At 38.8% G+C, this 23,979-nt stretch overlaps 1 protein-coding gene across 2 annotated transcripts in view; it reads right to left on the bottom strand.

Moving 5' to 3' along the window:
* The window catches only part of SRGAP1 (SLIT-ROBO Rho GTPase activating protein 1), a 357,119-nt gene that overhangs the window by 142,409 nt on the left and 190,731 nt on the right, over nucleotides 1-23,979 (bottom strand). For both annotated transcript variants that reach the window (XM_043967043.1, XM_043967042.1), the window contains exon 4: nucleotides 6,774-6,836. In XM_043967043.1, the coding sequence (XP_043822978.1) occupies nucleotides 6,774-6,836 (63 nt within the window). The remainder of the gene's footprint in view (nucleotides 1-6,773; nucleotides 6,837-23,979) is intronic.

Below are 23,979 nucleotides of genomic sequence, written 5' to 3'. Positions count from 1 at the left end.
AAAGGTGGTGAAACAGAGGAAGACTATTATCTCATCTGCTCAGGGTCAATCTGCCCATCAGTGGCAAGAAGCTAGACTCTATTCTAGCTTCCCCTAACCCTGAATCCAATGTTCCAGCATTTCATGTTGTTTTTTTTTCTCTCCTTCCAGCACAAATTGTACAACTGATACACTATGACAGATCTATTTCATGGGAACAAAGAACTATTATGACATTTCCATTTCAAACACAAGGGAGACCAAATATCAGCTCTTGGATGCTTCGGGATTATGAGTGTCATCCAAAGGTTTCTTCCCCCTGGACATGACTGACCCCTGGTCTTGCCTGAGCAGTGCCACAGAATTATGGTATAATTTCTCTTATGAGGTCAACATGCCATGCAGAATATCTAATTCAAACCTAATCACAACTCACATTATTCTCTGATTCCCAGACTGAGACACAAAGGGGAACTGGCTTGAACCAGGTCAAACAACCTCCAATAACCTCACCAAGAGGGCTTTCACTTTACTCAACTATTTCTGGCCATGGTCCTTGGGAGTCCTGGCATCTTTGGTTCAATTCTGCAAATTTAATCACTAAATCTCAGGTTCCATTTGCACTCCAAGCCAAGGAAAAGTTCCAGTGTCAAAAATGGCACAGAGTTCTCCTTTTGCAACCCTGTAATCAAACTTCTCTTTTGCCTTTGTTCTTTTGATGAAATAATGGCTGATTGTATGGCACTTTGCGGTTTACAAAGGGCTTCCTGAATAACCCTTTTGGGGATATGGTCATTTTATAGATGGGAAGGTTAGAATTCAGACGGGTCTGTGTTAATTAATTTGCCAAGGCCACTACAACTAATCGAGTGGTGGATCTAACCCAGTTCTTCTGATTTCAAGTCCAATGTTTCTCTCCATCACACTGCCCTCCCTAGCTTAAGAGAATATTCAAACGACTCCTGGTGCATAATGTCCTGAAGTCCACCATGTTCCGTATTCAGTTTTCTTCTAAAAAGTGCAAAGTGATTTTTTTTTAAACCAAGGGGTTGGGAGGAGGTATGAAGAATTTCAAATAATGTGTTCAGGAAAGATAATAATGATGATGACTGGTAATTCACTCCCTGGGACCACCATTTTAGAAAGGACTCCAACCATGCTTCACCTCACTTCTATCTCTCTTTGGAGTCCTCCTCCCTCATTGTCTGCTGCCTTGCCTTGGCAAAGTACCATCCCCTCAACTCCATCCCTCCCTCCCCCCATTTCCCCTTCTCTTTTCAGCTCTTTTTGTGCATTGTCTCTCCCCATTTGAATATAAGTTCTTTGAGAGTAGGGACTATCTTGTTTGCTTGTTTCTGCATTCCCAACACCAGTACTCTTATCTACTGAATAGTTATATTTATACACACACACACAGTGGAATAGCAGTGGACAGAGCACTAGACTTGGAGTCAGAAGACCCAAGTTAAAATCCAGCCTCAAAAACTTCCTAGTGGTGTGACTTTGGGCAAGTCACTTAACCTCTCTTTTCCAGCAGAGAAGGAAATGGCAAACCACTCCAGTATCTTTGTCAAGAAAATGTCATGTACAGAGGTCTATGGGGTCACAAAGAGTCAGACATGACTGAAATGACTGAAAAACAACAAAGTATATGATGATTTGGTATCTGCAAAGTTCTTTACTTATATTACCTCATTTGGCCCTTACAATAACCCTGTGAATTGAGTGCTATGATTTTCCTTATTTTTCAAATGTGGACACTGGGGCTCAGATAGGATAAATGACTTGCCCAAGGTCACACAGCTATTAAAAATGTCTGAGAGTGGATAGAGCACTGGCCCTGGAGTCAGGAGTACCTGAGTTCGGATCCGTCCTCAGACACTTAACACTTACTGGCTGTGTGACCCTGGGCAAGTCACTTAATCCCAATTGCCTAACCAAAAAACAAAACAAAATAAAAATGTCTGAGAGGATCCAAATCCAGGTCTTCCTTATATTAGTTAAGCACTCTATCCACTGTACCATAATTCAGGGAAAGTAAAACTACTTATCTATTATTTTGTTTTTGTTTTTGCTGTCAAGGAGAATAACCTTCAGATTGGGAAGTACAAAAAAGCACTAATTAGCATGGAGCTGAGGCCAGATATAAGTGAGGTGATGGTAAGTCCTTCAATGAGCTCAAACCACTGAGTCCAGACTAACCACAGGACTAGAGGCTAAAAGTACTGAGATACCAACAGTGATGCCTGAAAATCTGTAGGGAAAAGGAGAAATGTGGCAGGACTGCAGAAAGACCAATACTGTCTTAGTTTACAAATGTTAAGTGTCTGAGGCTGGATTTGAACTCAGGTACTCCTGACTCCAGGGCCTGTGTTCTATCCACTGTGCCACCTAGCTGCCCCTATAATATATTATTAAAAAGATGGTGTATGAGCACTTCGAGCCAGAATTACTAACTACTAAGAGCCAGCATAGCTTCATCAAGAACAAGCCATGCCAGGGCAGCTAGGTGGCGCAGTGGATAGAGCACCGGCCCTGGAGTCAGGAGTACCTGAGTTCAAATCCGACCTCAGACACTTAACACTTACTAGCTGTGTGACCCTGGCCAAGTCACTTAACCCCAATTGCCTTACTAAAAAAAAAAAAAAAAAAAAAGAACAAGCCATGCCAGATTAAGTTTATTACCTTTTGTGATGGGAATTACTAGACTAGGACATTAGGAGAAGGTGATAGATGTAGTGTACCTAAATTTCAGAAAAGCGCTTAGAAAAAGTCTTACATGTTATCCTTGGAGATGATATCCTAAGGTGAGATGTTGACTAGATGAAACCACAGTGAGTGGGTTCAAAAATGCTTGGATGACAAGACACCAAGAATATTCATTAATGGATCAACACCATTTTGGAAGGAAAAGTATAGTGTAATTTAGCATTTTTATCCATGTCTTGGATGAAGGCAAAAATGACACTTTCTGAACTTGTAAATGGCATGGATGTGGGAGGGACAGCTGACATAATGGATGACTGAGTCAGGATACAAAAAAGATACTGAAAATTTAGAATCGCAGGTCAAATATAATTGGACATAATTGACTAGAGATAAATGATAAATGCCAAGACCTATACATGGGTTTAGGTAAAAACTACAAGAATTGCTACCACCACCCTATACCCTATACCCTATACCCTATAGTTAGGGAAGAAAGAAGATATCAAAAGAAATTGGTTTATGTAAAAAAAAAAAAAAAGATCTAGTGAGCTCAATAGTGACTGAGTAGCCAAAAAGCTCACCCGTCATCTTAGGCTTCATTAACAAAGGCCAGTATTCAGTATGAGGGCTAAACCATATGCAACATATGTGTAGTTGAGAGTTTAATCTTGGGTACCACATTTTTGAGGCAACAATGACAAACTACAATACAATCAAAGGAGGCAATTAGGAGGTGATCATAAGGGTGAGAGGATGGAATAATGTGTTATATCTGAATTAGCTGAAAGAACTTGAAGATATTTAAATTGAAGAAGAGATGATTTATGGGAGCTAGGTGGCACAGTGAATAGAGTGTAGAGTAAGGAAGAAATGAGTTCAAATTTACACATTTACTAGTTGTGTGACCCTGAGAAGTCAGCCGCTAACCTGTCTGTCTCAATGATAGCAACTACCTTTCAGCATTACTGTGAAGATAAAATGAGATAATATTTGTAAAGTGACTTTGCAAATCTTAAGGCAATGTATGTCATTGCTGAGTCATTTCAATTGTGTCCAACTCTATGTAACCCCGTTTGGGATTTTCTTGGTGAACATACTGGAGTGGTTTGCCATTTCCTTCTCCAGCTCATTTTACAGATAAGGAAACTGAGGCAAACAGGGTAAAGTGACTTGCCCAGGGTCACACAGCTAGTAAGTGTCTGAGGCCAGATTTGAACTTAGGAAGATAAGTCTTCCTGATTTCAGGCCCAGCACTCTCTCCATCATACCACCTAGCTATCCCAAGGTGCTATATTAATGTTAGCCATTATTACCAGTTATTAAGTATGACAGAACTTTCTCCAAGTATTTGAAAGGTTGTCACATGGAAGAGGGATTAGACTTAGTCCACTTGGCTCTGAAAGTAGGACTGGAAGTTTTCTGAAAAGCACATTTAGTTTTATTATATGAATAAACTTCTCACTTATTAGAATTGTACAAAAACATAATGGCCTACCTGGGGAAGAACTGGTTTCCAAATCACTAGGAGTTTTAAGTGAAGCATGGATACCTACTTGGGCAGTCTACAGAAGAGGTTCTTCCATATATGACATCTGCTAACCGAGACTTTTCAAAAGAGCTAAGCTATAAAGTTGAGGAAAGGGATAAGGGTCCTGGATGAGAAGGTGTGGATAGGCTTTGATCTGCTCCCCTGTAGGAATACCCACGTCAATGAGATCACAACTCCAGCACAGTAACAGTGCATACAGAAAAGTATCACAATTCCGTCTTCTGCAAATATTAAGCAGGGATTTTAGCTATTTCACTTATTTATGTGCAACCATTTAAAATTCCCATCACAGATTTAATTAAAGTTTAAATGAAGGTTCCAGGAAATTGCTGAGATCTTAGGTAATCAGAAATAAGTAAACCATAGAAATAAAGTCACACAGTATTAATTAGCCAACTTTCAACTTCATTACTTCTGATTAGAAATAAATATGACTTTCTAAGGTGGGCAAGACCATAACAAATAATGTTTTTAATGGACTTCATCATGACACCATAAAAAGGCCCGATGTCTCCTAAGGATGAACACACGCGTAAGAATTCTGAAAAATGCTGAAGAATTCTGAAAATCTTTAAGTATAGGCATACTCTGCTTTAAACAAATTATTAAAATGAAAATCCGATCTGTATAACATTATGAATAGGAGTGGTGTGAGGGTAACTTCATTATACCATAGCCTTCTTTGTTTTATAAAAAAAAATTGATCACTGAATTCATTTAAAGAGCAAATACGCTTAATTCATCAAGATGATCCAATTTTCAAAAGTTTTATACCAAAAAAAATTTTCCAGGATTTTTAGGATTTAGTAAGGAGTAGTTATATTTCAATTATATGTTAATTCAAACAGGTTAACCTGGAAAAAATAATTCTAAAGAATTATGGCCTACACAAATACATATTACTACAACTAAAAAAATAACTGATTTTTGTATTCCATGGTTGTTTCTTTTAAAATAAAATTGATAAAAATCAAAGAAGGATATTCACAAATTTGTGAAGGGGGAAATTATTAGAATGGTGAAGGAACCTGAAACTATTTCTTAAGGATCGATGGAATGAATTGGAGATGGTTAACCTGGAAATCAGAAGAAATTCCTTACAAGAGAGAACATATGAAAGAGGTACCAGATTCATTTTGTGTGGCTCCAGAGAAAACTGTGAAATTACAAGGAAACAGCTTTAATTTGATTATAAGGAAGAACTTCCTAACAATTAGAACTGTTCAAAAATATAATTTCTAATGTGCCAAGCTCTTTGACACTGAAGTGTTCAAGTAAAGGCCAGATGGGCACTTGTCAGTTACGTGCAACCAGCATGCAGGAACTTGAATAAGTCAAGGCTAAGAGGTCCTCAAATTTAATCAATCAATCAATCAATCAACAAGCATGTATTATGTGCCCACAATGTATCAAGTAGGGCTATAAAGACAAAAAAAAAAAAGAAAAGAAAAGAAAAATGAAGCAGTCCTTGATTTCAAAGGGTTTATATCCCATTGGGTGATAAAACATGTACGTACATAAATATGCAGAGAATACATAAAAAACAAATACAAAGTTAATTAGAGAAGGGAGGCACTAGCTTTTAAAGGCTTCATGTACAAGATGTCAGCAGAATTGTATATTGAAGGGAGGTTTAATGTGAAGTATTTCAGGATTAGGGAATAGTACAAACAGGCATAGGAATGGGAGCTAGTGCCCCTCCTGAGGGTCATTTAGCCTGGACCACAAAGTTCAGAAAAGGAAGTAACATTTAATGAGATTGGAAGGATAGTTTGGGGCCAAGTAAAAGGTGAAGGGCTTTAAAGCCAAAAAAGGTATATTTTATCTTCACGGCAGAAATGGCCAGGTTTGTCAAACTGTTTAAGTAAAAGCTGAAGAAGTTATGGACCTAGGAAAATCTAGGCTTCTCTGATGCCAGAAAGAGTTTGAATTGAGTGATAATATAGGAGAGAATCTTCAAAATTCAAAATGTATACTGCTATTTAAAATGACACGGGTATGAAGCTTATTATGTATTCCAAATTTCTCTTTATAGATTTTTGCTTATGCTTGAAGTATTTTTAATGAAAATTTTAATTTCTTTACATGCAGTACCCTGAATAACACTGAAGTACTGGTTTCTATCTTCCATGCAAAATTACTGAAGGAAGAGGAAAGAAAGGAAGGGGATGCAAATGAAGCTTACTAAGTCATTAGCTAAATAGTTAATTTATTTGAAACGGGGAGGGAAAAGAGCTTCAAAGTATCAAGATAAAGCAACAACAAATTGTAATCCTGGAAACGGCCCATTTAAGATGGGCATGGTTTTAAAAAGGAAGTACAGTATTTAACAAATAGTACTGGCCTTATACATGCAAGGGATAGGAAGCAAACATAGTCAGCATCTCTTTCCACTAGGTTAGCATGCATCCTCCACCAGGCAAACATGCATCATTAGTCTGATTTGGAATAAATTCTGACATGAGACAGGCTTATGCAAACAAGGATTCGGAACCAAACCATTCTTTGTAACAAAAGCAAAGTTAAACATACTTACCGTATACAGCTCGTTAAGAACTTTCATTAAATCCTCATGAAGTTGGAATGCAATCTCTTTGCTCTGTAATTAAGAAGACATTATTAAGGAAAGAATATTTTAAAACAATAGAAATTGTTTCTGCATTATTTACACTCTAAGTTAATCAACTGAGCTAAGGGGGTGGGGTTAAAGTACTAAGCAGCCACAATGGGACCTTGTCTTTAGGATATGATGCCAATCTGAAAGCCAAAAGTAGTAGTAAAAAAAGCAAAGGATGCTTCAAAAGCAATCATTTACTAATGTACAAAGATAGGTATTAACCTGTGATTTTATTGGCAGCTAGGTAGTACTGTGAATAGAATGCTAGACTTGAAGTCTGAAAGACCCAAGTTTAAATTTAGCTTCAGACACCCATTAGCCATGTGACCCCAGTCTAGTCAGCCTCAGTTTCTTCAAGCGTAAAACTGGAATAACAATAGCATCTCCCTTCCAGGATTGTTGTAAGGATATAATCTGATAATATTCGTAAAGCACTTTGCAAATCTTAAAGCATTATATAAATATTAGCTGCTATTATTATTAATAGTAGTAGTAAGTAGGGGGCAGCTAGGTGGCTCAGTGGATAAGGCGTTGGCCCTGGATTCAGAAGGACATGAGTTCAAATCTGGCCTCAGACACTTGACAATTACTAGCTGTGTGACCTCAGGAAAGTCACTTAACCCTCATTGCCTCACACCCAAAAAAAGTAGTAGTAGTAGTAGTAGTAGTAGTAGTAGTGGTGGTGGTGGTGGTGGTGGTAGTGGTGGTGGTGCTTGTAGTAGTAGTTCTAGTGGTAGTAGTGGTGGTGGTGGTGGTGCTTGTAGTAGTAGTTCTAGTGGTAGTAGTGGTAGTAGGGGTGTTTGTAGTGGTAGTAATAGTGGTATTAGTATTAGTAGTAATCATAGTGGTGGTGGTGTTTTTAGTGGTAGTAATAGTGGTGGTAGCACCTCCAATCACTCAGGCTCACATCCTTGACTCCTCATTATCTTTCATCCTCCATATTGAATATGTTGCCAAGGCCCATTGATTTGACCTAAGTAACATGTATCAAAGATACCCCCTTCTCTCATCTGATACTGCCACCATCCTGGTATAGGCTTTCATCACCTCTATTGCAATAGCCTGCTGTTGGGTTTGTCTGCCTCAAGTCTCTTCCCACTCCAATTCATCCTCCATTCAGCTGTCCAAATGAAAACAAAGGTCTGACCATATCACCCTACTACTTAATAAACTTTAGTGGACTCCCTGTCATTTCCAGAATCAAATACAAAATCTTCTGTTTGGCATTCTAAGCCCTGTATAACTTATCCCTCCCCTAACTTTCCAGTCTTCTTATACCAGACTTCCCACCACATCCTTTACAAATGAGTGGCACTGGCTTCCTTGCTTTTCCACGAACAAGATACTCCATCTCTTGACTCTGGGCATTTTCTCTGGCTTTCTCCATGCCTGGAATGCTCTCCCTCATCTGCATCTTCTGACCTTCCTGGCTTCCTTCAAGTCTCCACTAAAATGTCATCTTCTAAAGGAGGCCTTTCCCAACCCCTCTTAATTGTAGTTCCTTCCTTCTTTTAATCATTTATTTTTCTTGTATATAGCTTATACATATGTACATATATACGCATACACACTCATACACATATATATTTGTTTGCTTGTTTTCTCCACCTTTAATCAATCAGTCAATATTTATTAAGTGTCTACTATGTGCCAGGGATTGTGCTAAGTGAATTAGACTACAAGCTCCTTGAGTACAGGAACTTTTGCCTCTTTTTGTAACCCAACCACTTAGTATAGTGCCTAGAACATAGGTGGTGCTTATTAAATGTTTCCTGACTGACCTACTCCAATAGATGATAAAGTAGAGAGACAGACAGAGACAGAGATGGAGACACAGAGAACACCTGGGCAGGTTATATAGCTTGTTGAGCCAGGTCTTGAATGGAAAACTTTTGACTTCAAATCTTGTGCTTTTTTCAACTATATTACCTTTTCTTCCCCCATGATACATCCCATAGTATCTCATATTTGTTTTAATACATGGGATGCCAGAGTCAAAGAATTTATTACCAAGTGGCTAGCCTCCTAGTGACACACTAATCTATGGAATCAGTTGAGGCTAGACCTCAACCAGATGTTGTTGGAACCATACACAAAACCTTTCCAACACGGCAGAGCCTATCAATTTTTACTCCACAGGCATGGTCTTCCCCAGGGTCGCCTCCATGTTATAGTGAGGAGGCGGAGCAGGACTAGTAGAAAGAGAACTACAGTCATCCCTTCCACATTGTGGAGGTTAGGGTCCCCCTGATCTGGAAAATCCATGTAAAATCTATAGGGGTTGATTCTTCATCTTAATTTTCCTTTAGGAAATCATATAAGGACTTAGCCTTTTCTCCTATGATATACCAGGGTCTACAAGAATGCCTTTTTAAAATAACAATTCTGCATTTCTGAGTTTCTAAGCTTTTTCTGTGTCATCTGCTGCCCTTTGCAAGTCATCTCTGGCTTCTGCAAAACTCCCCCCAAATTCCCATTCAATTTCTTGTGCTAACCCATGATATATCAGAACTGTTATGGGGGAAAGCCACATTGTGGAAGGGATAACTGTTGACCCGAAGTCACAAAAGAACTGTGCTCGCTGTTAGTAGCTAGACATGGAGCTAGATAAGAGCCGAGTTCAAATCCTAACCCTGACACTTACTGGCCGTGTAATCACGGGCAATTCATTTAACTTATCTGGGTCTCAGTTTTCTTATCAGTGAGACAAGGATAACAATATCTATAATACTATACAGAGTTAGAGAAGTGAGAGAATGTAGATAAAGGTTTTATAACTCTTCTACATAAATTCAAGTTATTATGATATATTACATGATACCATACCATATTTTATTGTATTATTATAAAGAGAAAGAGAGAGCTGGCTTCTTGGTCAGGAAGATCAAGCCCCACCTCAGGCACATTTGGCTGTGAGACTCTGGGAAATGTTCTTAACCTCTCTGTTAAGAGGTTAACTCTCTATTGCAGAGCAGTTATATATCCAGATGTTAAAGGGGAGTTTCCTCACCAGGAATTCTTTACACTGGAAAAATCACCAGTCTAAACCAGACAGACAGAACACAACATTTTATTTTAGCTCATTTTCTCCCCAACTTGTTTTTTAGAGATAACCCTACTTTCATGGTACAGAGTTTGCTGTAGGTGAATAATAACCCTTGTGTAGTTGTTTGATTGGTTACTTAGCCTACCAAGGGTCCCTGCCACTACTCAGAAAACAAAGAGACTGCTCAGACAATAAATTGCTTAGAAACAGGCACGTGCATAGCTGTCTATAAGGACAGAGCTACAAGATGCTGGCAACTCTTTGAAAGAAACAAAATAGAGAAAAGCCAAGATAGGCATTGTGTGAGTAGGATCCCAGAAGAAGCATCTGAACATTCAATATCCATTGGGAGAATTCTCCTGCCATTGGTTCTTTTCCATGGACTGAGAAGGAAAGGAATAGTTTTCTGTATCAGATGCTGACATCTCTTGCTAGGCAATTATGAATGAGGGATTATGGTTTTTTTTTTTTTTTTTTTTTTTTAGTGAGGCAATTGGGGTTAAGTGACTTGCCCAGGGTCACACAGCTAGTAAGTGTTAAGTGTCTGAGGCCGGATTTGAACTCAGGTCCTCCTGAATCCAGGGCTGGTGCTCTATCCACTGCGCCACCTAGCTGCCCCTTGAATGAGGGATTATGGATTTGGAACTAGAAAGGACCAAACAGATCAGATGTGCCCAACATCCTCCCCACCTTTTTTTTTTAAACAAATAAGGAAACTGAGGCTCTGGGGACTTTGTTTTTCAGGGTGCCTTGCCCCTTGAAATTCTGTGCCATGAGATAAAACTCTTATAAGAATGAAAGGATAGCCAAAGCAAAGAAAACCAAGTGCCCCACACTCTACTTCTCAATCCAGGTGTCGGGAACTCATAAATGATACCAAAATCTTCCCAAGCATTTGATAGATATTATCATTTCAATATCAAATTTCATTCTGGTATCCAAGCTAAAAATTCAAAACCCCTTAATGGGATCAAAGGTCACCTGGAAATTCTCCCCTTCATTTTCACAAGTAGTCCTAGGCTTCAGGTAGCAAGCAAGGAAAGTTTTCTTATTTGAAACCTCATTGAAGTTTGGGATTTGTTTTTTATGACCTTTGTCCCAACACCAGAATATGTAGGGAAGGAACTGAGACTGGCATAGGATATCAACCTAACTAACTCTGGGTCAATAATTGGGTTTGAGAGTTAGAAAGGACCTTAGATACCAGTAATCAATTTATTCTCCCATACACATTTTATTTCTGCTTAAGTCTAGTAGATAAAGATGTAGGGGAAACCTAGTGAAAGAAAAACAGACCTGACAAATCCTGCAAGCACATAAACAATCCCTGGGAGCCATCTGGTCAACCCCCTGGGAGGAACATACCTATATATTATTGTTGGGTTTTTTTAATCTGCCCCAGAGGGAGACCTCAGTGAAACTGTTAAGTAGGCAATATTTACTTAGTCTCAGCAAATTTTTTTGTACTCCTTGGTGAACTTTTTTGGGATATACTTATATGTGGCCTCCCCCAGAGAATGTAAGTTTCATGAGGATAGGGACCTTTTTTTTTTTAACTCTTTTATTCTCTACAGTTGGGCAACTAGGTAACTAGGTGGCTTGGTGAATAGAGAGCTGAGCCTGGAGTCAGGAAGATGAGTCTTCCTGAGTTCAAATCTGCCCTTAGACACGTGAGCTTGGGCTAACCCTGTTTGCCTTGGATCCTCATCTATATAATGAGCTAGAGAAGGAAATGGCAAACCACTCTACTGACTTTGCCAAGAAGACCCAAAATGGGGTCACAAAGAGTTGGATGTGACCACCTCTGTCAAACATGGGGCATGGTCACAAAATTGGGAAGTGCTTAACAAAATAAACAAAATAAACAAAAATAGAACAAAACAAATAATGGCACATGTGGTTTTCTAAGTTAATATGGAGATGTAGGAATCCTTACATATGGTTTAATGTCCCCAATTCTATTTGGGTTTGACACCATTGCTCTATAGTACCTACAGCCTTAGACATAACTGGTGTTTAATTAATATCTATCAATTTATTTTGTTTATCCCCCAAGGTCCTCAATGCCTTGATATGGCCCTCGGGCTCCCTGCAGCCCTTAGCCATAAACAGAATTACTTTTCTCCATCAACATGTACCTTTCCATAACCCATTTCCTTGGAACCCCCCTCTATGCTAGGAGGCAGTGGGTGGATGAAATCAAGTTAGTGATTTTGAGTATAGATTTGCTAGCCAGTCTTTAAGGAACGAGGCTAAGAGAGGGAATTCTGGACTTTGTGATAAGGTAGTGAAGAGTTATTTTTATTCAGGGAGGTCTTTACCACATGTCCATCCTGTAACCCTAAATATAACTGTGAACCAATAAGAGAGGTGCCAATTAATGGTTCAAGAACGTATAGAAAATATACAGCTGCCAGTAAGAATATCTTAATTACCAAACCCTCTGCTAAAATTATATATGATGTATCTATATTGCATTTCCTTTAAAACCTGAGAACTAGGAAAGTTAATAGAGAACCCTGAATATCACCCAGTGAATAATCAAAAGGATAAGAACAATAAGGAAGTCAGTAATGCTTTTTTATGTAACAAGAATGAAAAAAAATCATCTAAAGTGACACAGATGTTAAATTAAATATTTTCTTTGCACTTAAAATTATTTGGACAAGAGAGTGTGAAAGGTGAGTCCACTCATAACTGCCTCATATGTGGAGGTGTTAGAGGAAGGGGACAGCATTTCTATAATTTGTGGGAAGGTACCATGTGAGTTTGAATAGTGTTCAATCCAAGAGAAAGACAAGTCAAGTCAACAAGCATTTTTTAAAATGCCTACTATGTTCGAGGTATTGTGTTCAATGCTAGAAACAAGACTCAGAGAAAGGGATTTTTCCCCAAAAGGGCAGAATAAGACCAGAATAAAAAATAACACCAGCCAAGTTCCCATTATTGATATGTGGTGTACTCCTTCCTTGGGCTGTGGCAGCTGTGTTCTTGGGGAGGGCAAAACATCCTTGGGAAAATAGAGCCTCCGAGATAATGAGCTCAGTCAAAACAACAGGAGAGAATATTGAGTGATCAATCATGGGAGATGTCTGGTTGGATTAAATGACCTTTGCTGAGAGCCCCTGGGCTCTCCCATAAGTATTTTTTTTTAAAGTAAACTCCCTATGATGACCAGTCAGAGGAAGAATAGATGACCTTATATTGAGTAAGGGGGAGAGTGAGGAGAGAAAGAGGAAAACTAGATTAAAATTTTAATGAGAAGGTTTCAGATGGCTTCAGTCTCTCACACTTGGTAGGTTTTGAATGGCAGTTCTGGCAGAAGGGTCCCTGTATTTCCATGGCTTGTCCCCTTTTAAGTTTCCTCATCTTGACTTCATGTCAAAAGGAAAGAGTACCGAAGCACCAATTCCCTTTCACCCTGAAGACAAAGGCCTGTCTTGAGAAAGTTGTGCCTGGCTTACTGACCTGAACCAGGCTTTTGGAGAACATTTAATAACATGGTTTTTGGCGCATTTGCATTCTATCTCCTAAGCATTGTGGTTTGACCTTGTTAAAAACACTACGAACTACCAGAGCATGAAACCATCTTCAAGAAAAAGCTCATTTTCCAATTAGGCATGGTTCTATGGGACTGTTTCATAGTCCTACTTGGAGAGACTAGGATGAGTTAGAAAAACTAAGTCGATTTTAGAGGTAAACTGTGGTCTTGTTTCCCAGCAAGACAAAGCCTAATTTACAAAGGGAGATATTTGGGGTATTTACTTAACTATTTTGCCTTGTTATAAGAGACTTCTCACAAACCTATAAATGAATGTCCTGTGAAAACAAAATAAAATCAATAAAATGGAAAGTGACAAAATAAAATATAAATCCTCGGCAACTATGGCAGTCTATGTGTGCCTGGTAGGAAGAGAGGTGATGATGTCAAGTAGCAGCTAGGTGTCACAGTGGATAGAGTCCCAGGGCCTGGAATCAGGAAGACCTCAGTTCAAATCTGACCATAGCTGTGTGATTCTAGATAAATCACTTAACCCTGTTTGCCCTAGTTTCCTCAACTGTAAAATAAGCTGGAGAAGAAAATGGCAAACCACTCCACTGTTTTTGCCAAGAAAGCCCCCAAAATAGGGTTAGAGAGAAAGACACGATTGAAACAACTAAACAAGTAACAAAAGTAGCCTTTAGCTTGAACTAAGGTATAGTGGATGATAACAGACCAAGTCAGCATAGTAGATTTAGTCCTGGGTTTGGAGTTAGGAAGGCCTGAGTTCAAATCCAGCCTTAGACACTTACTAGCTTATTGATCTTCAGCAAGTCACCTATTTACCTCAGTTTTCTGAACTGTAAAATGGGAATAATAATGGCACATATCTCCCAGGGTTGTTGTAAGGATCAAATGAAATACTATTTGCAAGGTGCATAGCACTTAGTAGGCTCTATATAAATGCTAGCGGCAATTGTCATCATCATCATCACCACCAACTGAAGTCAGGAAGGCCTGGGTTGGAATCTGGCCTCTGGCATCTACTATCCATGTGATCATTGCCAAATCATTTACTCTCTAAACTTCAGTGTTCTCACCTGTTCTGTTTTCTTATTTGTAAAATGGGAATAATAATAACTATACTATCTCCTTCCTAGGACTTGTTGAGGTTCCAGTGAAGGAATGTATGTCAAGTACTTTGCAAACCTTAAAGCACTATACAAATGTCATCTTTTATTATTATTGCTAGCAGATAATATGCAAAAGAAAGTTGCATGAGCCTAAATCATTTATAACCCCACAACAGGTGAACTGTGCTACACACCGGACGGACTAAGTCGGGGGTGGGGGTGGGGGGTAATTTGAGGATTTATGATCCTGTAGACAAGGTAAATCTTAAAATAACTGAGAGCCCATCTAAGATTAGTTTTCCAACATTCAAACTATGATCCTGTCATCCTGTGAACTAGGTTATTTTCACATTTCAGGAATCCCTCCCTCTCTGGGGCCCTTTCTCTATTTGAAAAGCTGATCAGCTTTGCTTACCTTCCCCCTGCTGCTAAATAAGGGTCACCAATGCCCTGACTGCTTATGGTTGACAGATGCACATGGCTAACAGATCAAACGTTATGTAAATGTATGGCCTACAAATGCCTCACTATTGTTTTAGAACAACAATCACCATCCGGTTCTAGTACACAAAGATGCTACCAAGCACTAGGATGATTTCTTCCACAGTTTTCCAATGGATTCGTACCATTATGCTCAATGTCATGCCTAGTCTCCAATTCTGTCTCTCCCTCCCCGGCTCTTCTTGCTTTAGCCCCATCCCCCTACTATAAGCTCAACGTTTGCAAGACACCTGGAAGTCCATGAAAGCGAGTGAAGCTAACCAGTCCACAAGAGAGAGTGCCCACGACCTTGTTTTCACAAGGAGAAAAACAAAAACTGTCAATTAAAAAAAAGTTTCAAAGCCATTCACTGAAACAAAGAAACACAAGGTCTATAGTTCTGATGGGCTAACCCTAATAAATCTCTATTTAAGTCCTTGCTCAATGTCATCTCAAGTACGCAAAGAATTCCTTATTTAACGCACCAGACCATTAGGAATATAGCCTGGAGCAGACAAATCCAACACCTATGACTCAAAAAGTGTAGTATAAATAGGATTATAGATTCAGAGCTGAAAGGGACCTCCAAGGGCATCTAGCCTGACCTCATTTTACTGATGAGGTCACAGAGGTTCAGAGAGGCTAAGTAAGCTACTTGTCCAAGGTTATGTACTGAGAGGCAGAGCCCAAACGCGAGATACTCTTTAGACTAGTAAGATGCTCTCAATACCCAAACTGTCTAATGTCTCCTAAAAGTAACACTGCTTTTAAGAAAAAGTAGTCTAGCGGCAGCTAGGTGGCACAGTGGATAAAGCACCACCCCTGGATTCAGAAGGACCTGAGTTCAAATTCAGCCTCAGACACTTGACACTAGCTGTGTGACCCTGGGCAAGTCACTTAACCCTCACTGCCCTGAAAAAAAAACAAAACAAAGAAAAGGTAGTCTAAGGTCAGATGTAGCAGCAGGAAATATATGTGTGTATGTGAATACACATATATGCATACATATACATATAAACACACAATATACATATATATGTATGTGCATTTGAGCATATCTAAATGCATATACAACACCTAGATGTTATATGTGTATGTTTATGTCTGTATGCATTTCTATCTATCTATTCCCTCAGGTCAACATATCCATTCATCAATAACATGACACTACAGTTACGTTGTCATATGCCCAACAATCCTTCCTCCTCTCATTCTGCTTAAGATAACTTGAACACTATTTTTTAGCTCATTAATATTAAAGCAGTGATTTCTAAACTTGTTTTGATATTACATTTTTATCAATAAAAATGCTGAGCACGTACCCCAATATATGTATTTTATTGATAAGCTACATATGCATATATTTACACATACACTATATGCACACATTTAAATGTAATAATGCAAGGTTCATGCACAAAAGTGTGAGTGGAATTTTAAGCTATTTAAAATCTTCAGAGTGCACAGATATGATATGAGAGGATTTATTGGGAACATGGATTATTTTCAGCAATAAAACTAATTGAGGGTGTTGAATTTTATGTTTAATAAATGGATTCAAAAGCCATTGCGACTCTTTGGGATATTTTTAAAGAGTTTTAAAAATTCTTTTAAGTGTACAGATTCGAGATGTTTTTATAGGGAATACACATGTTTTCAGCAATAAAATCTTAGTATAAGCTGTTAAGTTTTAAAATGCACTAACACTTTGGAGAGAACTTGTATATTATGCCTATTAAAATATACATAAAATAGATATTTTAAAAGGATAAGATAATAAAATACATTTTAAAAACTCTTTTTTCATGACATAAACCCCTTTTTGGTCTTACTAAGATTATCATTAACAGTGAGAATAATATGATTGAATTATGTTGCGTTATTTTTGAAAGTCTTGATCGAACATTTTGTGATATAGCAGTTTAAAATACAGAGTCTCAGTGAGTGTCAGTCAATTAATATTTATTAAGCACTGACTGAAACAGGTACTGTGTTAAGTGCTGATGATAATAATGAAAGGTAAAAAACAAAAACAAAAAAACCCACACACAATCTGTGCTCTCAGAGATGTCTGCTCTAGGCTTGGAAGACAATAAGCAACAACTCACTTCAGTTTATTTTGATCCTTAGTTTTAATGGCTGTCATGGATGAAAATGCCACTACCCCCACAAAGATATGTAGATTGCCTCATTCCCTATGCTTAGTAAGTCATGAAATATTTTTTTTTCAATGCCATTTGCTATTTACGCAAAGGTTTTCATTGAAATTCAGCAGGCAAATTTCCATCTTCCTTGACGTTAGTCAGTTATTCTTGTAAACTAATTGAGGGTGTTACATTGTATGTTATAACAAATGGGTACAAAACCCAGGAAACCTCAGTGGGAGATTTTGAAATAGCTTTCAAAATACTGGGTAGTATACAGATATGAGAAGTTTTTTATAGGGGACACATCAGTTTTTTTTGTTTTTGTTTAAATATCCTCTATTTCGGGGCAGTTAGGTGGTGCAGTGGATAGAGCACCAGCCCTGGATTCAGGAGGACCTGAGTTCAAATCCAGCCTGTGATGTTTAAAATCTAAATTGTGGTCACCTTAAATTAGAAGCTTTAGCACCAGTCCTTGGGCATTAAACATTTATTAAAGCATACAGATATTCCCATGGAGTTCAGAAAGTTAAGAAAAAAGCCTATTTAGCCTAGAGTTCCAGCCTGGTCTGGTTCTTCCTCAAGTCCTCTGCCACAAGCCTGCTTCAATCACGATCTCTCTCCAGCAAACTGATTGTGGAAGCTTTTTATAGGTCTGGAACAGAGGCGGTCCTTACACATTGCTTCAAGCTGATTGGTTGGCATCATCCAAATCCATTGGTTCTGAAGGTGTTCTCAAGGTGTGATTACAATCCAGTTAACTTGAAGTAGGCTAATCAGCACTTGATTCAATCAGTCTAGATTAATCTCCAGGTGGGTCTTTGAGTATCTGCTAAATCTCATTATTTCATCACAAGCCTCAGACACTTAACACTTACTACCTGTGTGACCCTGGGCAAGTCACTTAACCCCAATTGCCTCACCAAAAAAACAAAAACAAAAAACAAAAAATATCCTCTATTTCGTGAAAGGTCCATTTTTTTCTCTGGTAGGAAAATACTTATTTTGCCCAATAAGTTATTCTTGGTAAACTTTTGTCTTTGGAATACTGTATTCCAAGCTTTCCACTCCTTTTTAGTGGTGGTTGCTAAATTATGTGTGATCCTAACTGTGGCTCCTCAGTATTTGAATTTCTTCTTTTTGCCTGCTTTCAGTAATTTTATTTGGCCTGGAAGTTCTGGGATTTAGCTATGATGTTCCTAGGAGGTTTTTGTTTGGTTGGGTTTTTTTTTTGGTTTTTGCAGGGCAATGAGGGTTAAGTGACTTGCCTAGGGTCCCACAGCTAGTAAGTATCAAGTGTCTGAGGCCGGATTTGAACTCAGGTACTCCTGAATCCAGGGCCAGTGCTTTACCACTGAGCCATCTAGCTGTCCTCCCTAGGAGTTTTCATTTGAAATTTCTTTCCAAAATGTGCCCAATAGATTTTTCTATTTTCTAGGTTCTTTAAAAAAAATTCTTTGGCTCCTTGAGATCTGTGCTGTTTTCTTTTATGATGTCCTTTTTTTTTTTTTTTTTTTTTTTTTTTTGCAGGGCAATGAGTGTTAAATAACTTGCCCAGGGTCACACAGCTAGAAAGTGTCAAGTGTCTGATGCCACATTTGAACTCAGGTCCTCCTGAATCCAGGGACGGTGCTTTATCTATTGTGCTACATAGCTGCCCCTCTGATGTCTTGAAATATGATATCTAGGCTCTTTTATTTTTGGTCATATCTTTTGAGGAGTCCAATGATTCTTAAACTCTCTTTCCTCAATCTGTTTGTCAACTGTTTGTGCTATGAGATATCTTGTATCTTCTTTTTTCCCCTTTAATCTTTTGACTTTGTTTTAATACTTCTTGTTGTCACATGGAATTGCTTCTATTTGGTACATTCTAATTTTCAAGGAGTATAATGCCTTTTTTTTTTGTTTTGTTTTGGTTTGGTTTTGGTGAGGCAATTGGGGTTAAATGACTTGCCCGGGGTCATACAGCTAGTAACTGTCAAGTGTCTGAGGTCAGATTTGAACTCAGGTCCTCCTGACTCCAGGGCCGGTGCTCTATCCACTGTGCCACCTAGCTGACCCAAGGGGTATATTTCTTGTATAAGGTTTTGTATCTCTTGTTCCAAGTTGTTAATTCTTTTTTTCAATTCTTTCTTCTATAGCTCTTATGTCTTTCCCTAATTTCTTCTTTAGCATTCGTTTGGGTTTTTTTTGTTTTTGTTTTTTGTTTTTTTCAGGGCAATGAGTGTTAAGTGACTTGCCCAGGGTCACACAGCTAGTACGTGTCAAGTGTCTGCGGCCAGATTTGAACTCAGGTTCTCCTGAGTCCAGGGCCGGTACTTTATCCACTATACCACCTAGCTGCCCCAACTCATATGGTTTTTAAAGTAATTTCTGGTCCCCTCTGTTCTTTTTTTAAAACGCTTGCCTTATTCTTCCAGGAACTCTAGTTGACTTGCCCAAGATGTATTTTAATTGAAGGCTTTGCTTATAGATATTTTGGAATAATTTTCTTCTAGGTTTGTGATTTGACCATTCCTGTCAATGTAAAAGCTATGGTGGGATTTTTTTCTTTGTTTGCTCATTCTCCCAGACTGCTTCCTGATTTTAGACTTGATGAAGTGGTGCTCTGCATGCTTCTGGAGAAAATGTCTTAACTGAGCCTGTGCCCTCTTGGGTGCTGCTTTTGGGGGGGAGTATTGTGTTATTCCAGCATCTCAGGGACAGCTCAGGCTGGGCACCTAGCAGCTTTTGGCACTCCCAGAGTGGTCTGATGCAGGGCAAAGTCTGATCATCGCCCTCCTGGTCTGAGCTCTGCAAGTTTCTGACCTGGTTTGGGGCTGTGAAACACACTTTTGGGCCCCTCTCCTGGTTAGAGTTCCAATAGAGTGTTGCTGGACTTAGTCACCATTAGCCAGCCAGCTGGAAAACTCTGCAAGTTCAGAGTGACAGAGCTGCAGGCTACCCTTTGGTCTGGGATTTCTGACCTGGTTATTCCACTGCAGGCTCCAGACTGGGCTAGGGGCTGCAACAAAGACCCTATTCCTGATTCAGAGCCACACAGCTACTGCTGGCTTCTGAACTTGCTCCTTGCTCAGTACATAGATCTTAGCTATTCTTTACGCTGGAATCCTAGGTGCAACTCCCTCCCTCAGTCTACCCTGGACTGTGACCCAGAACTGGTCAGTGAACACAGAACTGCCAGTTGGCACCAGTTCCTATATCTTATACAATGTCAGGCTTTTCTTTGTGGGCTTGAAACCTGTTATTATTCCGGTACTCTGCCTTGGTCGTCTTTTATTTCTGGCACGTTGGAATGCTCTGCATGGCATGTTGTTGGCTAGACTTCATCCCCAAGGTTCACAGACCTGTCTCTCTATGCCAACCTGGGCTAGAAAAATGACTCATTGTGATTTTTAAAAAATGTCCCCATCAGGACTTGGTCTGATGGGTTTTCTAGGTCTTTGTGGAAGAGCTTCAGTGTACTTCCTTCTGTGACTTTGCCTTCTTGGCTCTGCCCCAAAACTCCAGCCAGGATATGCTTAAGGTCACTTTAGACACTCCAGACACGTCAACTTTTTTGTAGGCATGTTTGCTCCTTGATCAGGTCTTCTCGCAAAGTAGTAAATTCCCTTCTTAGCTTGTATCAGATGAGCGTCACCACTTATAGTCCTACCTTTTCATTCTGGAATGACTAAGTTTGACCCGTTTTTTCAATCCTGATTATTAAATAAAAAGACTGAGGAAATTCAACCATCAACACATAGGATCACCTTCCACCAGTGCTGAAATGTTGTACAATTCTCTATTAAACAGGCAGGATTACAGGATAAAAAAAATATTTACAGGGCTTGGCTTTTCCTCCCTCTTTCACAATAAACAGTGCACAGTATTCTCATTGGAGCCAATTTTGCTTAAGAATTAGCATTTACAAACTATAATTTGGGAGGTTGTTTATGGACTCTCTCTAAAATGTGATTGTCAGGTCAACTATTAACATAAAACAGTTAGCACCAGAGGGCTATGAAAGACTGTCATGTGATGAAATGTCGAACTCGGTTACATGTGGTTCTTTTTAACATGTTATGTTGTTAAGGAGACACATAATTTTCCAACTTTTGTTCATCTGACCTCCACAACATCTCCTGCATCTGCTTTTTTCTCTCTGCTGACATGATCATTACTCTAGTTCAGGCCCTCATTATCTCTAGTCTGGACTGCTACCAAATTCTTCCTAATTTGTTTCCCTCCCTCGAGTTTTGCCCTTCTCCAATCCGTCCTCCATGCAGTTTCCCAAACCAGTGTTCCTTAGATATAGGTCTGACCATGGCCCTTTTATGTGGCTGTTTTTCAGTCGTATCTGACTCTCTCTGACCCCAATTTGGGGTTTTCTTGGCAGAGATATTGGAATGGGTTGCCATTTCCTTATCCAGCTCATTTTACAGAGGAGAAAACTGAGGCAAATGGAGTTAAGTTACTTGCCCAAGGCCATACAGCTAGTAAGTTTCTGAGACTGGACTTGAATTCCTGTCTTCCTGACTCCAGGCTCAGTGCTCTATCCACTGTACCACCTAGTCACTGCTGATCACATCACTACCCTTCTCAAAATCTTCTGTGGCTCCCTATTACCTCCAAATATCTGTGTAGCATTTAATCCTTTACAATCTTGTTCCAGTCTACATTTCTTTGTGTACCAAACTAGACTTTGTGCCATTCTTTATGTACAACATGCTTTGTATAGGTAGTCACTCATACCTGGCACTCACTCTCTACCTTACCTACACTTCTCAGAATATCTAGATTCTTTTGAAGTAAATCTCAAGAACCACCATATCTACATGAGAACTTTCTTGTTCTCTCCAACTGCTATCCAAGTAAGTAATAAAACAGTAATTTAGGGAGTCAGATAATTTTAATTCAGGCAATAGATCATAAAAGATTCACAGCAAAATTAAGAGCAAGGTAAAATTCTATTCCACCAAGGAGAGAATGACCTCTCCTACTCTTGGCAATCTCTGAGGTATAAGAGCTGAGAATTAAGGGACATGTTGGGTGCTGAATCCTCCCCACATGCCCATGACTCCAGGAGCTTCCTATTCACCATTCATTCTACCTCTCTCTCTCTTCTCCACTTCTCTACTCCAGAAGTCATTCAGCTCATAAGGGGTCATGTTTCCCTACAAGTACTCAGCATTCATCATCACAAGATTGTCCTTTGGATGACAGCTAAACCCAATGGAGCAGGGTGCTACACCAGCTGTGTGGCCATGAAATTAAAAAAAAAAAGGCTCTGGACTCACAATCCACGTGACCCTCATAAAGTCACGTCATTGCTGTAAGCCTCAGTTTCTTTATCTGTAAATTTAAGAGGCTGGATTAGGTAATCTGTCAGGATCCTTCTTGTTACTTCAAAATCTGTGAGTCTATATTCCTAATTATTATAAATGTCAGCTATTGTCATGAGAGGCAAGGTGCCACAGCAGAATGTACGCACAACCAGAAGTCTGGAAGGACCTGGGTTTAGAATCCCATACTAAAACACTGGAATTATAGCAAGTCACTCAGTCACTCTGAGACTCAGCTTCCTAGGATGGTAGCTGGCATGTTAGACAGAGACCTTAATTTAGAGTCAGGAATACTCTTTCAGACTTTTATTAACTATTCAACCCTAGGTAAGTTTCTCTGGGCATCAAACACAGATATTAATAGCACCTATCTTTAGGAACCATGATGAAGATAACATGAAATGTGTTTTGCAAAACAAATCTCTATATCTTTATCTATAGGCTGTTTGTATATTCTTTTGTAACATATACTATATAATCATATGTTATATTTATAAAATATATCATGCAATATACAGTATATTTATAGTATATATTGTATTCCTATGTATTATATGATGCTATTTTACAAATATAACATAATTCAAATTTATATAATTAATATTATACCATAATGTATAATGACATCTTATCATGTGTTCTATTATATATGCTATGTTTTACAAATATAACATAATACAATAAATTATATTTATATACTTATTATCTATAAAATTGGGAGATGAAACTAATCCTCTCCTACCTCTAAAAAAAAATTAACAAAGCATCTGAAATCAATCTTTATCTGAAGCCTTTGAGCTAATCTAAAAGAGAAACCTCCCTGGTCTTTCTTTAACTAGCAATGTGAAACAATATCCTGCACGGAAATCTTTTACATCTTTCTCAAAAGCCTCACTAGTTTCTAACCCATTTCTGGTCCCTCTGTCCTGATCAGCCAAGGCAGATTTCTTCTCTGACTTACACCCATCACAGCGGGTTAAATCAGGCTAAAAGAAGGGAGAAGTGTTTATTACTTCTGTTATGAAAGTACTTCACCTTTGGTCAGCTGGAAAGGACAATCCTTAAAGGGAGTGGTGAATGAGGAGGAATTGAATAGTTTTAAGAAAATGATTCTCCAAGGGTGTGTTGAAAGGTTATGTGACTACTGTTCTATTTGATCAAGCAATGTGTTAACTGAACTTTTCCCTGAGCTCTGAAATGATGTTTTATCATATTGTGAAATTTGCTTTGTTCAGGAATATAACCAATTGTAATTTCAAAATAGCTTGTCAGAGAGATTTTTTAAAATCATGAGGTAATTCAGCTAGGTGGTGCAGTGGATAGAGTGCCAGGCCTGGAGTCAGGAAGACTGAGTTCAAATCCAGCCTCAGACCACTTATTAGATGTGTGGTCCTGGGCAAGGCACTTAGCCCTATTTACCTCAGTTTCCTCATCTATAAAATGAACCAGAGAAGGGAATGGCAAATGACCCTAGTATCTCTGCCAAGAAAACCCCAAATGGGATCACCAAGAGTCAA

This window comes from Dromiciops gliroides, chromosome 5, assembly GCF_019393635.1.
Source record: "Dromiciops gliroides isolate mDroGli1 chromosome 5, mDroGli1.pri, whole genome shotgun sequence".
NCBI classification, from domain to species: domain Eukaryota; kingdom Metazoa; phylum Chordata; class Mammalia; order Microbiotheria; family Microbiotheriidae; genus Dromiciops; species Dromiciops gliroides.
The sequence above is the reverse complement of the archived record's forward strand: the minus strand, read 5'-3'. Positions and strand labels throughout refer to the sequence as shown.